The sequence below is a fragment of the Schistocerca nitens genome, chromosome 3, assembly GCF_023898315.1.
Source record: "Schistocerca nitens isolate TAMUIC-IGC-003100 chromosome 3, iqSchNite1.1, whole genome shotgun sequence".
Classification (NCBI taxonomy): Eukaryota; Metazoa; Arthropoda; class Insecta; order Orthoptera; family Acrididae; genus Schistocerca; species Schistocerca nitens.
The window spans coordinates 31,330,323-31,345,790 of NC_064616.1; the positions used below are offsets into that span (position 1 = coordinate 31,330,323).

At 34.3% G+C, this 15,468-nt stretch overlaps 1 protein-coding gene across 1 annotated transcript in view; it reads right to left on the reverse strand.

Annotated features, from left to right (window-relative positions):
* Positions 1 to 3,713: 3,713 nt before the first annotated feature.
* Positions 3,714 to 15,468, reverse strand: part of LOC126247969 (BTB/POZ domain-containing protein 7) — a 61,379-nt gene continuing 49,624 nt past the window's right edge. Inside the window, exon 9 of the mRNA XM_049948535.1 lies at positions 3,714 to 15,233. Within this exon, the coding sequence (XP_049804492.1) occupies positions 14,907 to 15,233 (327 nt within the window). The 3' untranslated portion in view covers positions 3,714 to 14,906. The remainder of the gene's footprint in view (positions 15,234 to 15,468) is intronic.

Below are 15,468 nucleotides of genomic sequence, written 5' to 3' on the forward strand. Positions count from 1 at the left end.
TTTCATTTTTTTTCTCCTCCACTTCACAGTGCTTCAATTTTTTGTCAGGCAGTGTACTTATATGATGTGACACACTCAAGATGTTCACCACTAATTTCATAATCTGAGACTATCAGGTTCTTTCAGTTTCTTGCATTTATCCACATTTAACGAGAGCCGAGCAGAAGCTTTGTCCAAGTTTTTTTTCTGCATTTCTTTACAATCATCCAACAATGATACTTCCCTGTACACAACAGCATCATCAGCTGACAATCCTACAGTACTGCTGATCCTATATGATAAATCATATCTGCATACTGAGAACTGGCAACACAGGTCATCAATGCTTACATGAGTGACAATCTGCAGCTGACTGCGATCCAACTTCTCAATTGTTGACCTGGCAGGCAGATCCTCCCCAGGTACATACAGAGTGCCCATTGGCCTTGTCCCCCTACTGTGATGTTATTTCTCTGAAAGAAGTCATCACACACCCAAAATTGGAACTGCCTAGAGCCCTAGAGCCCCAAGTTTCTTCTCTGTGTGTGTGTAGGCCTCAACAGAGGAGAAACTGCTGCACAAGTGGGAGAGGTAAGGTTCATTATCGGTCACATCCTCAAAAGCAGCAGTCGTGACAAAACTATTCCACAAGTGTGCAAGGTATATTAGACTTGCAAAATACCCTCAGAATTAAAGAAAAATGTAATAATTCCAATCCCAAAAAGTCAGATGAGGGCACATGTGTATGAGTGAACTATCAGTTCGATAATTCACGGTTGCAAAATACTGACACGAACTATTTACAAAAGAATGAAAAAATTTGTAAAGCCAAGCTCAGGGAACATCAGGTTGGATTCCAGAGAAATGTAGGAACACAAAAAGCAATACTGGCCCAACCATTTATCTTAGAAGATGGGCTGAAGAAAGGTAAACCTATGTTCATAGCATTTGTAGATATAGAATATTTTTTAGAGTGTTGACTGGAATACTATCTTAACTTCTCTTCAACCTGTACAGAAACCAGACTGCAATCATAAAAGTTGAAGGATATGTAAGAAAAGTAGTAGTTGAGCAGGGAGTAAGACAGGGTTGTAACCTATATCCAATGTTATTCAATCAGAACAATGAGCAAGCAGTAAAGGAAACTAAGAAGATACTTGGGAAGGGAATTTAAATTCATGGAGAAGAAATAAAAGAGTTTTGGTGTTTGGCAGTGGGATTATATTTATCTCAGAAACAGTGAAGGACTTGGAAGAGCAGTCAACAGAAAGGATACTGTCTTGAAAAGAGGTTACAAGATAAACACCAGCTAAAGTAAAACAAGGGTAATTGAATGGAATCAAACTAAATCAGGTAACGGCGAGGGGAAAAATTAAGAAATTAGTCACTAAAACTAGTAGATGAGTTTTTCTATTTGGGCAGCAAACTAACTGATGATATCAAAATTAGAGAGAATATGTAAGCTGACAATAACAGGAACAGTGTTAACATCAAATATAAATTTAAGTGTTAGTAAGTCATTGCTGAATGTATTTGTCTGGAGTGTAGCCATGAAACACAAACGATAAGCAGTCCAGAAAAAACATGAACAGAAGCTTTCAAAATGCGGAACTACAGACAACGATTGAAGATTAGATAGGTAGACTGAATAACTAATGAGGAGATATGTAACTGAATTGAGGAGAAAAGAAATGTATGGCACAACTTGATTAAAATAAGAGACTGGTTGACAGAATACACCCAGAGGCAGCAAGGAAAAGACAACTTGGTAATGGAGAGAAGCAAAGGGATTAAAATTTGTGAAAGGAGAAAAGGCTTGAATACAATAAGCAGGTCAAAACGGATGTAAGATGCAGTGGTTATGTAGCGATGAAGAGACTGGCACAGGATAGATTAGGAAGGGCAACAACAACTACATCAATGATATATGTAAGGAAGACTGGTGTTAACATCGTGTCAATGATGTGGTCATAGAACACAAGTTCAAACTGGGGAAGGCTGAAAAACGAAATCAGCACTATACTTTTCAAAGGAAACTTGCCTTGAATGGTTTAGAAAACCCACAGAAACCTAAATTTGTATGTATGAATGAGGACTTGAACCACCAACCTCCTGAATGAGAGTCCATTGGTATGTATCGGCACTCACCTGAACATATCTCTACAATAGTGGCTAAAACATTAGATTATTCTGAATCAGGGAGCAGTCATACAACCAGAATAACCTATGTCCTTCACAGTACCCCACAAATGCGAAAAATGCATTCTATGTGAATCTGAAGGTCTGCCCTCATAACTGCCTGGCTGAGACCACAAGTAAGATTAATAAAACAGCTTATCAAATTAAATAAGACCATGCTTCATAAAAAGCCTACAATTTGATCAATATCAAAAAGGATTATGCACTGGTAAGAAAAGCAAAGTGAATTTGGCATACTGAAAAAGTATCTAACTATGAAGTGCCTTTAGTGAGTAATGTTCTTACATCTGCCCTCATGAATAACTCTCTTACATTGTTTCAAAGGACCAAGCTCCGATAAATGGAAAGGGAGGCCGAGAGAAAATTTCTGTCAATGTCTCAATGACACTACTGTACTTTGCAGCATGCCATATACAACTCCATTAGAAAGTAATCTAAGGCAAGCAGAAAACCAGTGTGTGTGTGTGTGTGTGTGTGTGTGTGTGTGTGTGTGTGTGTGTCACAAGGTTCCTCTGAGTAGTCATTTATGTACTGTTAGTGGATAAAGGAAAAAAAAGTGTGATAGCTATGTGTTTGGAAGAGATTTGGCAAATAGTTAAATAACCCTTGTAAAGAGAGATACTTAGTACAACATACTACAGTATAAATGTATTGGTTGGAACAGCACTTAAGGTGACTATACCTGAAACATGTTTACTGCAGAAATTGCATAAAACTGTAGAAGAAAAGTTTACTTTTATCTGCTATTGTAGTGGGCAACAGGTTATGAAATTTCCTCTTTTTCTGCTGCAGTTGATAAGTGTCACTCACCTATGCTTGCAGTATATGCTTGTATCTCTTCCATAAAAGCTAGTCTACTAATGAATGTACAAGTTCGTATGCACTTTCAGACCATAATATTACTGGACAGATCCACAACAGTGCCAGTTAGCGGGAAGGTAATACACCTCAGGTTTTTACTGAACAACTAAATTCCAAGCCACAAATCTTGCTACAGACATTTGCTTCTGGATATCAAATTTGTCTTGTATACATATATTGCATCCTAGTCACCGCCCTTTTATAACTGCATTAACCCTATGAGAAGCCACATGTTTAATTCCATAGTGTTCCCTCAATGTGTACGCTTATGCGAGTACCAGAATTGTTCCAGCACTCTCTTCACTGTAAACTAATCTCCAGTGTTGGCTCTTTCTCAATATATTTCCACCTTTTTTAATTTATTCTAATTTGCAATTAAATTGAACTTAGGTCTGTTTAGAGAGAGAGGGGAGTGGACAGCTACTAATCTAAAAAATGAACTTGCACATGTCACTGAATAATGTCTCAAGATTTTCTAACTAATGTGACAGACTAAAGCTTCACTGCATATGACTGTCCTTTCATGGATACATATACATTTATGTTTTACCTCTCTGTAAGTTTTAAAAACACAGAGATACTAACTCACAATCACAAATGGAAGAAAACTACAGACATTAAAAAAATCTATAAAGTTATTGTTGTATAGAATAATTATAAATGCTTTGGTTCAAAGAGAAATTTTATTACAACAACACATATTCAAAGGCTACGCTTTAACATTTAAGTGACAAAGCAGTCACAAATATATAAGTTCATTATTTTCACAATTTCAGCATTTGTACTACTCAAATACAACAAAGAATATGAAATTTCGTCATGTCCATTTTAAAACTATTTCAATGGAATGATCCTGTTAATTTTATGATGCTTTTTATATATGATATCAAATTAATAATGCTTTAAACAATATGACATCTTAAGTCCTCCATTTCCAGCCTGATCATTTTCGAAATAGAACAAACAACAATAAAGCTTACATCATCACAGTGTATCCAAAACTAATGCACTCCAATAGTTTTAACTTAGTTCAACAACATTACCATTTTCATCCTAAAACAGGTACTTAGTGGATTCCTTGATTATGCACTGTGTACACATTACCTGACAACAGTGTAGACACAAGCAGCATAGAAAAATGCTGACAAAGAGAGTGCAGTGAAATGAATTACCATTAGACTGTATAATCCATTTATTTACTACTATCTGTTTTCAGCAACAAAACTTTTCTTAACTTAAATACACAAAATTTAATAAAATAAATTGCCATAAAATGGCAGGTTCCTTTACGTATTAATGGCAATACTGAAAACCACAATGTATACATTAAAAAAAAAAAGACACATTGTTACCTTTAAACTGTGTCTTTGTTTTTGTATTCACATACTTAGCAGGTTTTAGAAAAGCATTCCATTTAGAGCAGATAACTGACTGTTGAAAACTAGTGCATTTCTGAAACATATCCAGTAAGTGTATAACAAAACAATGATGCAGCTTAAAGGTAAGTAACACATCATCATTTAAAATGTACTTTTCAGTTGCAAGGTATGAAGTCCGCATAATATTCTGGAATTTATACAGTTGTAAAATAAAGAACAGGCAAAGAAAATGGACATTTAGACATATCAGCATATTTCACAAATATTATCAGCATGAAAATGTCAGTCTGACTTGAAAGAGAGCATGAAATCCATTTACTGCTTCACAGCAGCTTGGCTGAGAAATAAGACAAGGAATATACAAATGAAAAATTATATTTTTTTCTCTAAATTTCATTATAACAGCAAGAATTTTATTACTGTAAAGTTCATTTCATGCTACCATGGCCTAAAACGAGAAATAAAAACTGCACACTTAACTCCTCCAGTATTTTCCTCGTAAATAACTTAGGTCAGTAAAAAAATGAGATATCTTACAGAGTATCAAACACAGATTATCAGGTTCAGACTCTTTTTTTATGAACTGCAACACTTTTAGTCATTATAGATACTGTGCACATATAATGCTTACAGAAATGCAGTAAAGTGCAATTTGTGCTACTTCACAAAGCAAGTAGTTTTCTGAAAATGTTAAGTTGTGATGAAAATCATATAAAAATTGTAACTGTGGTAGTGTTGTGCCTATCTCTGCTACCTTTTCTGGGCAAAAATATGTTAAAGAAAGAAATACAAACTTTAGATGAGAGCAAAAGGATTAAGCATTTTCACGTGAAAAGCAAAACACCTGTGACTTGCAGGCACATGCAAGATTCCATATGTAAGAAAAACAATACCAGGACACCTCTGAAATGATCTCCCACTTCCTCCACATCCGCTTACGAAAACCAAATATAAACATGAAAAAGATCAAATTGGAAAAAAAAAGATCAAGTAAAACAAGAGTGTTGATTTTATCCACATCTGCCTATTACATCCTCATAATGTGATAAGCGGGAAATCACAGTTAGCCATATTTTGTGTTTAGAAACTACTTGTAAACACAAGATAAAGAACCTAAATGAGATATAAAAGAAAAACAACATACCTAACTTATCTAGTAATGAATATTAAGTACAAAAATTGGTTTAAAATATACAAACAGTCTCAAACTGAAAGATCTTGCAAAATTATGGAACATAGTAACACCAAGATCAATAGATGAAGAAATCAACAATTATTTATAGTGCCAAATCACACTAAAGCAACACTACTGGATGACAAAGCCATAAAGCACAATACTGATCTACCATATGACAAAGGCAAGTCAAACTCCCAAGATAAATTTTGTTTTATAACCACCAAAAACATAATACTGTTAAAAGAAGGATCACATCTTGTGCATCTGTTAACATTTATATCTTATCATCAGAATTCATGTTGAAAATGGAAATACTTGCCGCTTGAACTGAATTTGATACCAGAATAGACTTTATGATACTGCTACTGCTAAATTCTGCCGGAAATTCTCCGATATTTATAAATTACACAATCTGTCAATGTCTGTATTGTACATTAGCATAGCATTGTCCACAATAACCATGACAACAATAATAATAATAATAATTATTATAATTATAATTATTATTATTAATAATATTATTATTATTAAGCTCATTATAGAACTTCAATAGCTACTAGAATATCAGCAAATAAGAGCCCAAAATTATTAAAATACTGATAAGATTGCTGGTAGAGTTAATGTACTTCATAAATAACATATTATAATCAATCATACAATAAACAGCTGTATAGTAGCTTCTGTGTTGGCAGAAACATCCACACTAGTATCATTAAACAAGTGCTCTCACTTATTTTGTAATGCAAAATTTTATGGCACAGAACATGATGTGATGCAAGATGCGATTTAGCAGAAGTCGATAACAGTAAGCATTTCTCCTTTGAAAGCTACAAGAAATGGTGCATTTTCTTTTTATGAATTTCGCACAATTTAAAAATAAAAGGATTCGGAGATGATGAAATGATTTAAATATGATTTGGTTTAAACAAATATCACCCCCTTCTGCTGTGGTACTCCAACAAACATTGATGCCAAGGAAGAGTAATAAATTCCAATGGCATTAATAATAATAAATGCTAAATGATGCGGCATCTATTATTAAGGAATTTTACCACTTACCTCACAGATTACATTATGAGTGACAGTTATAACAATGTTTACCCTTGTCATGCTTTTGGAAAGATAGAAAATAATTACCACTTTAGTACAAATGTTTAATCACAAAAGTTATTTTTCAAACAGAGGACCCAAAAAATATGTATAATTCTTCCCTCGTTTTCACAGTCTAGCCCCTCTTCCCTCTCTCTCTAAATCAGTTGTGAAAGTGTAGGCACTGGTATGATATCAAACTCTTGTGTAGTGAGGAATATTCTCACTAGACAATAAAAAAGAAGAAAAAGTCATTTGATGGATCCAGTGTGTTCTAACATCACTTACGACTTCATCAGTGTGATTTATGTGTCATATTTTAAATTAATTGTCCAACAGTGTTGTTACACAATAAACTTTGAATTACTCTCAAGAAAAGAAAATATCATAGTTCTTCTTTGAAAGACAAGAGAAGGGTATGAAACTACTACTATTACTACTACTATCATCATAAACCATAACTTGTTATTACATTTAGCTTCTTCACAGGGTAAAATTCATCCATTGTTCTATTACTTATCCAGAGCATCAGAGGATTCAAAGAATCAGTTGCTTTTGCACTGTATCTGGCATTAAAATGCCCTGACACTGATACACAACAAATTTAAAAGAAATCACCTCACGCTGGTTGAGTGCATAAATCAACTGATTACTGAGTTAAAATGACCTTCAATATTAATCTAAATGAATGCAACATATACACAATGAAGATTCGTAAGTTGCTGCATCTCCTTTCTATTTTAGTGTAGTTTCACTCAACATCAAATAGCAGTACAAGAACTATCCATGAGACTGGGTGAATTTTTTTTATAACTGACTTTACAGGGTAATTGCTGATGTTCAATGAGGTATGCTTTATGGTACCAAATTCATAGTATAAAAATTTCTTCAAAACTGGAGCCCAAATTCAGATTATCAGTGTGTAAAATGATTTCTCTACCTGATGATTATTTTTAGCAGTTACTTGTAAGTAAAATGTCATTAGTTTGGAGCCAAAAGTGTAAAGAAAAGTAGTGGTAAACTGCTAAGTATGTAAGTTAACATTCCCTACCTGACAACAATGTAACTCAATATTCTATATTCAAATTACTAGAATACCTATTTTTGTGTGGTAAAATCACATAAAATTGTGAACTGTAACACCACAACCAATTTTACGAGCTGAAGTCACAGAGGTATACAATGACATATTAACTGTGTATCGTAATTTTTAAATTTAGAAACAAAAGTAAATACCAGCACACCTAAAACAATAGGCCCCTTTTGATCATAGTGTATCTAGCCTGTTTACTGTTGGTTGAAAATATTCTCTTTTTCTCTTAAAGTCAGTTTTCAACAATCCCTTTTGGTGTCCACCAGCAATGTTAAGGGTGACAATTGTAAGATTGAAACCACAAGAAGAAAAATGATATTTAGTCATCCATGATCATTTGTTACTCTTCAGTTAAGTTATTACAGAGATGTCACCGGTCACCACCAACAACAATTAACGACTAAAACTTCGTATCCTACACACTCTACAGGAATCAAAATTACACCTAAAGGTGGAAGGTTGTATGAAATAAAATATTTACTCGCGTTTACACTCCTGTAACTTATTCACCATCAAGTATGCATCAGTGATATGTGGTTTACGATACTAACATAACAATTAACGAAAGTTACTATCGTCTCTCATGCACCATACAGTTACTTTTAAGCTTCAGTTCCAAGTAGTAATAACCTGGTTTCAGAAACATTTTCCTACCTGTAAATGCACCCACTGTATTTACCAATGGCAGATATAACCCACGAATAATTGTGGAAATTTCCAGTACCTAAAGCTTTTAAATAAATTAGATTATATGTACAAATTATAATTTATGCACCAGTGGTAAAAGTATATTATGCATCACTTTACAAACAAATAGAGAGCTGTCATGTGAAAAGTGTGGCTTACGATGTGTTATGTACTCATACAATCCAAATAATTATGAAACCACACAAAAGTATATTGGCTGGATTATTGTTAAATGTGAAGTCAGTGAGAGCATCTTGTGACAACTGACTGCACACCTGAGAAATCATCAACCATGAACATCACCATAAAAAAAACCCTGAAGTTACATAACAAATGTATATTACTGCCAAAATGCAACTGAATTACACATACAATGAATGTAACAAAAACTGTAAATATTTTTAATTCCCAACAAATAATTTGTACATATGTCTCCAGTAATTAATTATTACCTTATGGGAAATAATGGACATGTTATAAATAAACAGAAACTTAATCTATTTCCTGGAAGATCCCGTATCAGCTTAGAATTTATAATTGTAGCCATTCCCACAGAAGTATAAGATTCAGAGAATGAGAAATCTTAAGAATGTGTGTAATGAGAGATTTCATGGAAACAGAAATTATGAGCATGAATTTTAGAGAAATTTTCGCTACATTTTTTTCTATACTTTGTGATGTGCACCACTTTTACTTTAGGCAAAACAGACTTAACACTGCACTCAATCCTTTTTTAATGAGTGTAAAATGGAGGCATAAAAACATATTCCATTAAAAACTGTGCATTACACATTCATGTTTCTCATATATTACTTTAATAGACCCAGTTACTACTGTGTGAATATTATTTAGTCAGAACACTTCACAAACAATTAGTGATTCAAATATATTTGTTTGCATATTATTTACATTAATACAAGTACAATAATTTTTATTTCACATACTTCCTAAATGGAAGTAATACTGAAACAATCTCCTCGACAGATCATCATCTCATTCCCCATATTCCAATATTGCAGCTTATATACGTGACAAGATCACCACATATTTAATCATGCAGTGAAGTTCTAACAAGGGTATTTGTGGGAAGCCCAATTTACTTTACCCAGTACTCAAACAGCAAAAAGTTAAGAGGAAGGTTACTTACAAACACATTTATACATAACTGCAATGGTATCTGTTTATCTTGTGCCTATACAGTAGTTTCACATGTTACCTGTCAGCCATGTTCTGTACAAACACATCTGATATAACAATTAAGGTTATAGGTGGAATGTAGGAAACTTACAGATCTACATCTTCACAAGTATTTCAGATGGAATGTTCAAATAAGGACCAGTTTGTCAGAGAAAGAGGAGGGAAATCCAATTTTAAGGTGGATGAAATGAAGTTTTGCCACATTCAGCATTCTAAAACTACACGAAATACAACTTAACCCATGTCCAAAAAGTGAAAACTGTGATGGTATCACAATCTGTCAGACTTTTAATAACCTTGAGCTTAAGAATAGCCAATGCTTGCATTACTTGAAAGCAAAAGAATGTAAAAGCTGGGTGCTTTCAGTTTTTACATTCCGCAAAAAACCTGTACAACCAAATCTTGTGAACTAGTAATAACATATGCAGACATCCATTCTTAAATTCTTTCCACAAAACTTTTGAGGACCACAATTTATAAGAATGTTTAATGCTTAAGAAATAGCAATATAACACACAGTAGAATATTTTTGACAGCTAGAAACTTCTTTTCGGAGAAAGTGGAAAACATTTAACAAGTATTTCTGTACATGTGTTAAATTCCAAACAAGACAAAATAAGTGTACAGATATTACATCAAATTTAAAGAAGCTGCAAACAGGTAATACTAATGTGCAAGTTTACTGCTATATGCAGCACAAATCAGATTCTGTATTGAGTATGTTAAGAAACAGTATACAACAATCTCTCACCAATTAATTTACAATTTATATAATGTGGTACCAGTACAAACACTGAATTTTTCTATTAGTTTATGTCAACACAGAGTTTTCATAATATGTATATAAATATTTCACTGGTATTTAATATAATTACTTCTAATCTTCAAATATGTAAAAGACTGAGTGAACAAAGTGAAATGTTCCAACAGCTTCCAGCCACTACTCCATTTGCCACTCATCCAGTTAAACAAAGAAGATGAGTTGTAAATTATCATTCATTTATTTATTTAGGAAGTTAAGACAATTATTGTATTTCTAGGGAAAAAAAGTTTCCTTAGAATTACTAGTATATCTGTTCCTCACCCACTAAAAAAAATTTAAAAAATATCTTTCCCTTATTTTAGAATCTCTTCTAAAGCAAGTTCATGTCTCCATCAAATCAAAGTACTTTTCTTCCTAGCAAAGGTGTCAGAAGTCATGACATAACAATAAAAAGTTAAACAGTAATTCATAAACGCTACAGTAGTGGAATTAATGGAATCTTTCTTATTACCGGCACAGAAAAGCATAGTGCTGTGTAAAACACAGCCTTCTGATCACTGGTACTTTCATATGATCTTACACACACACACACACACACACACACACACACACACACACACACACAGAGAGAGAGAGAGAGAGAGAGAGAGAGAGAGAGAGAGAGAGAGGGGGGGGGGGGGGGGGAGAGTGAGGGAGAAGTCATTCGCACACTGTTAGACTGTTGTGTCCACAGGAACGTGATTAAAATAGGAATATTATGACACTAGAATGGAAAACAAAGTCAATGTCTGCAGAAGATGGTGGGTAAACTACAATTCAAACAGGAACAATAATGGGTGGGTGGTTAGGTACATAGATAGGATAGGTAGGTAGTTGGACTGTAGGAAGAATAATGTAAATAGTTCAGTATTAAAAATATATGGTCAGCTCAACTTCAGTAAAAGGCAATATTTGGTTGGTTGTACGGGGTAAACTGGAACAATGATTAGTGTGAAATCTGTTGATCACAAGACAGCATACATGTGTGCATGCTCTCTCTTTCTCATAGATATGAGCAAAGACAGTTTTTGTGGTGAGTTACAAGTAGTTTTGGAGCATATAACAATAACCCAAGTATTTCTGATTTAAAGAATCACAGAATTAGATTATTATTTTCACCTCTTGTTAGAGATGTAATTCTTAATAGGGAAGGTAGTACATAGAGGATGAATGAAGGTACTTTTTAAGATAAAAGCTGGGGGGAGATATGAGGAGACATTCCATCTGGGAAAAAAGGGCCAGTATATTCTTTACTCACTCAAAGAATGAGTGCCATGCATATTCAGCTGCCATACGGGAAAGACTGCTGCATTAGTTAAGAAAGATATGAGAAGAGAGTTAGAGACCAAACAAGAGCAAACTTAACACAACAGAGAGATTATCACAGTAATTTTTTTTTTTTTTTTTTTTTTTTTTTTTTTTTTTTTTTTTTGGGAGAATACTGATGCAATGGGAGAAAGTTCACAATATAACTTTGCACCATAATGTATCACAAACAAGTTGTGAGTTTTAGGTCATGGGAATTGTTTTATGCTGTGTTTATATTCACTGAAAGAGTCAGTGTGGAATGTGGCATCTGAGAACATACACATTTGTCCAAAGATTACAATGGTATCAGGTTTATGAGGCAACACAGATGAGGTTTTCAACTTGTTCCAACTAAATGTCAATACAGCAAAATTAATCTTAAACTTTCATCCTACCCACAAGTTATGGTATGTGCAAACTAGGATCATCAAGAAGTGGTTTGTGCTTTAAATCCCAGGCTTACGGTTGTCTTAATAGTTTCGGTAACATAAGTCAATGTACTAAGGTAGTAAAAAATCCAAATTTGGCACCACATTGATGGATAAGTATGGACTAAATATGAAATTAGTGTGTGTAACTGTTCAAGAATAGTCCATGCTTATGAGATCTCCACAATGCTTTAAGAATACCCAATATCCTACTCATTGCAGTTCCTTTGAAAATTTTGTTTAGTTGTCAAGTGATTCTTAAGGGACAAAATTTCGAGTTGTACATTCACTTGTCATATTTTCAATGGCCCAATACTGTGTGTGTGATTCAATGAGACAAAAAGAAAGTGAAGATAATGCCACAATCACACGCTGTTGCCAAGCCTTTCCTGCATTTTGGAGCAATGAGCTAATAATCTGAATGTCATTAATGCAATGATTTTGTTTTTTTATGTTTTCTGACAGCACAATGACAAGTTGAAAATTTATTTGTGAAATGGCATTTTAATGTCTGCCTCTCATGAACATCACCTACAAGAAACAGTCAGCTATCAACAGAACATTCCACAGTAGATCTTAAAAATTTCTGTTAATACTGCTATAGTTTACAATTAAATATAAAGTAATAATTAAACAAATAATGCAAAAGCTTAGTATTTGTGACATTTCCATTTTCTCTCTCATATTCAGTTTCAAGATCCTATGAAGTATGGAGTGCATAAATTAGCACATAATGATGTCCGGCAACATGAAGAAAATAACACGAAATTCACTTCTCTTAGTCACCGACCAACAAATGTGAAGTAAAATGTTTATTAGTAACGCTTTTTCATGAGAATGATCTCAGAACAGTAAATAACAGTTCTAACAGATACACAATGGGAAATAATTTTCATAGTATGCAATTGGTACTGTCACACAATTTTAAATGATGTTATTAGATCAATCTGCAAAAAGTACACTAAAATGAACTGAAAATAGCTGAATATAGCCATTATTTTCTCATGATTATATTGCAATAATGGTCTTCATTTCTGTTCTATGGAACAAAAATTGAAACAAAAATGAGAACAGTTACCCTCACCATTACAAAAAATTGCAATTATTATTTTAAAACAACTGGGGCAGAATGAAGGTCTCACCAACATAACAGACAAGCTGATTGTAACAGACAACACTGATCTGACAAGAGGTTATCAGAGCCCTTGAAAAGACACCATGGCTGCTAACATTTGCAAAGAAATAATATTACAGTAATAATAAATAATATTTTCCTGTTGCTCAACAACTTGGCGCACACTTCTCAATTGGACACCATTTTGACAACTTGCATGTCTCTACCTACTCCAGTAAATCTACCGAGAAAACATGTCGTACAGTTTAATGTGGAATCTGAACTATGTGTTGTTGCTGCTGAATCTTAATATCAGAGGTGAAGAGTCGGTTAAAGGCACACTGAAAAAATTCAAGGTCCGACAGAGATTCAATCCCACCACCTTTTGGTTTCCAGGCATGTGCTTCACCACTAGACCACTAGTCCCGACGTATTACAGTCACATGTTCTAGGAAGCTGAATGCACATTTTGCAAAGAAACATACCTAACAGATACACTGTCTTTAAATTTAAGCAAGATTTATTTGCTATAAAGGAATGTAGAAGCTCGACACAGAATAAGTACAACATGCTCAAACCTTGAGGGTGAGCATTAATATATCTCTAGGGTGTCTGTAAAGAATTCTGACCAGAGTACACATCATAAGTGATGATTAAGCAAGGAGTGAGTGGCTAGCAGTGCTGGTTTCCACAAATCTTTAATACAGAGTTTTATGGCATTGCATCATGAGATGCCCATTCCATGACTACACCTCATAACTGGCACCCATTCCACAAGTTATTAACAACAACTTTAGAGTAGATAGCTTCAGCTGTTTCCCCACAAATTCTAAAAAAAAACTAATAAATATAATTTTGTGGCTTCATTTTTAAATCACAACAGTAACAGCAGATTCTACAAAACCCATCGTCTATAAGTAACTTAGTTTCCCAAAAGCTTGGTATCAGATTCTCAAAACAATATTTTTGATTAAGATACGAGTAATTTTCTGGTACTTATGGCAGTGCCATTATTTCAATGCAGATAGCAAATAGAGAGTGATTTGAATTTGTGTCAGCAGAAAATGAACAAAGCACATACAAGTGACATTAGTATTTCTACCAGCAATTCTGCACCAGAGGATTACTCATTGACCAATGCTTGTGCTTTCTCAGTCTCTGCTTCACAGAACTCTTACTTAAAAAAAGAAAAAAAAAAAAGAAAAGACAGACAGAAAAGTAACAGTAACAATAACAAAGTAATGAAAATGAAAAAAGGAAACAATATTTACAAGCTTCCATTTCATTTCGCAAATGGATGTATAACACAGCTCTAACACTTTCACATGTGTTACTATCACATTAAAATAGCATTATATCAATAAACTTTATACAAATGTCACAAAAGAAACTTGCTACCAGATTCCAGCAGTGGCTATCTATACATACAAATTACTACTTGCATGTTATACAATACATGCATCATCACTGAAGCTGTCTGAACATAATAACACACATTCCCAGTGAAATTTAGATCCTGCTGTAACACCACAAGAAGTTTTGCACCCATGAGCTTGGGCACTCCTCTTTAATAAAAGAGGGAATACCAGTGGACTATATGAAGCGTGGTGGACCTGAGTGGTATGTAGAGTGTCCATGTCCAAGAGATGGTGATGGACGATATGGAGGGGGAGGGCTGGGACCGACAGCAGACAGGTAGCGATGGTAGGGTGCAGCACTGTGAGATGCAGCACGAGAGCTCGGACCCCTAGTTGATACAGTGCTGAGGCCTCCAAATCCCAAATGGCTTGCTCCATCACCGAGGTCAAGCTCCAGTTCCTGACCATCTTGTAACTGCAGTTGGCCAAAGGACGCTGTTGCCATTGCCACATCTGGCATTATGTCCGATAAGTGCCCATCGCTGCATGAACTGCTTTCAGGCTAATGGAAGAAAACAATCACTGCACTAATTTTTTTCAATTCAACAAGATGACTCTACATTAAAGATACCTTACTTCTCTCTCTCTCTCTCTCTCTCTCTCTCTCTCTCTCTCTAGCCACACACAAACTTCATCAGTCAAGTAATGAAAACACTAACAGTTTAAATTAGCAGATTTAACAAGAATTATAAAATGTTAATTGAAATTGGATGGAAGAATACAAGGTATGGCAACCA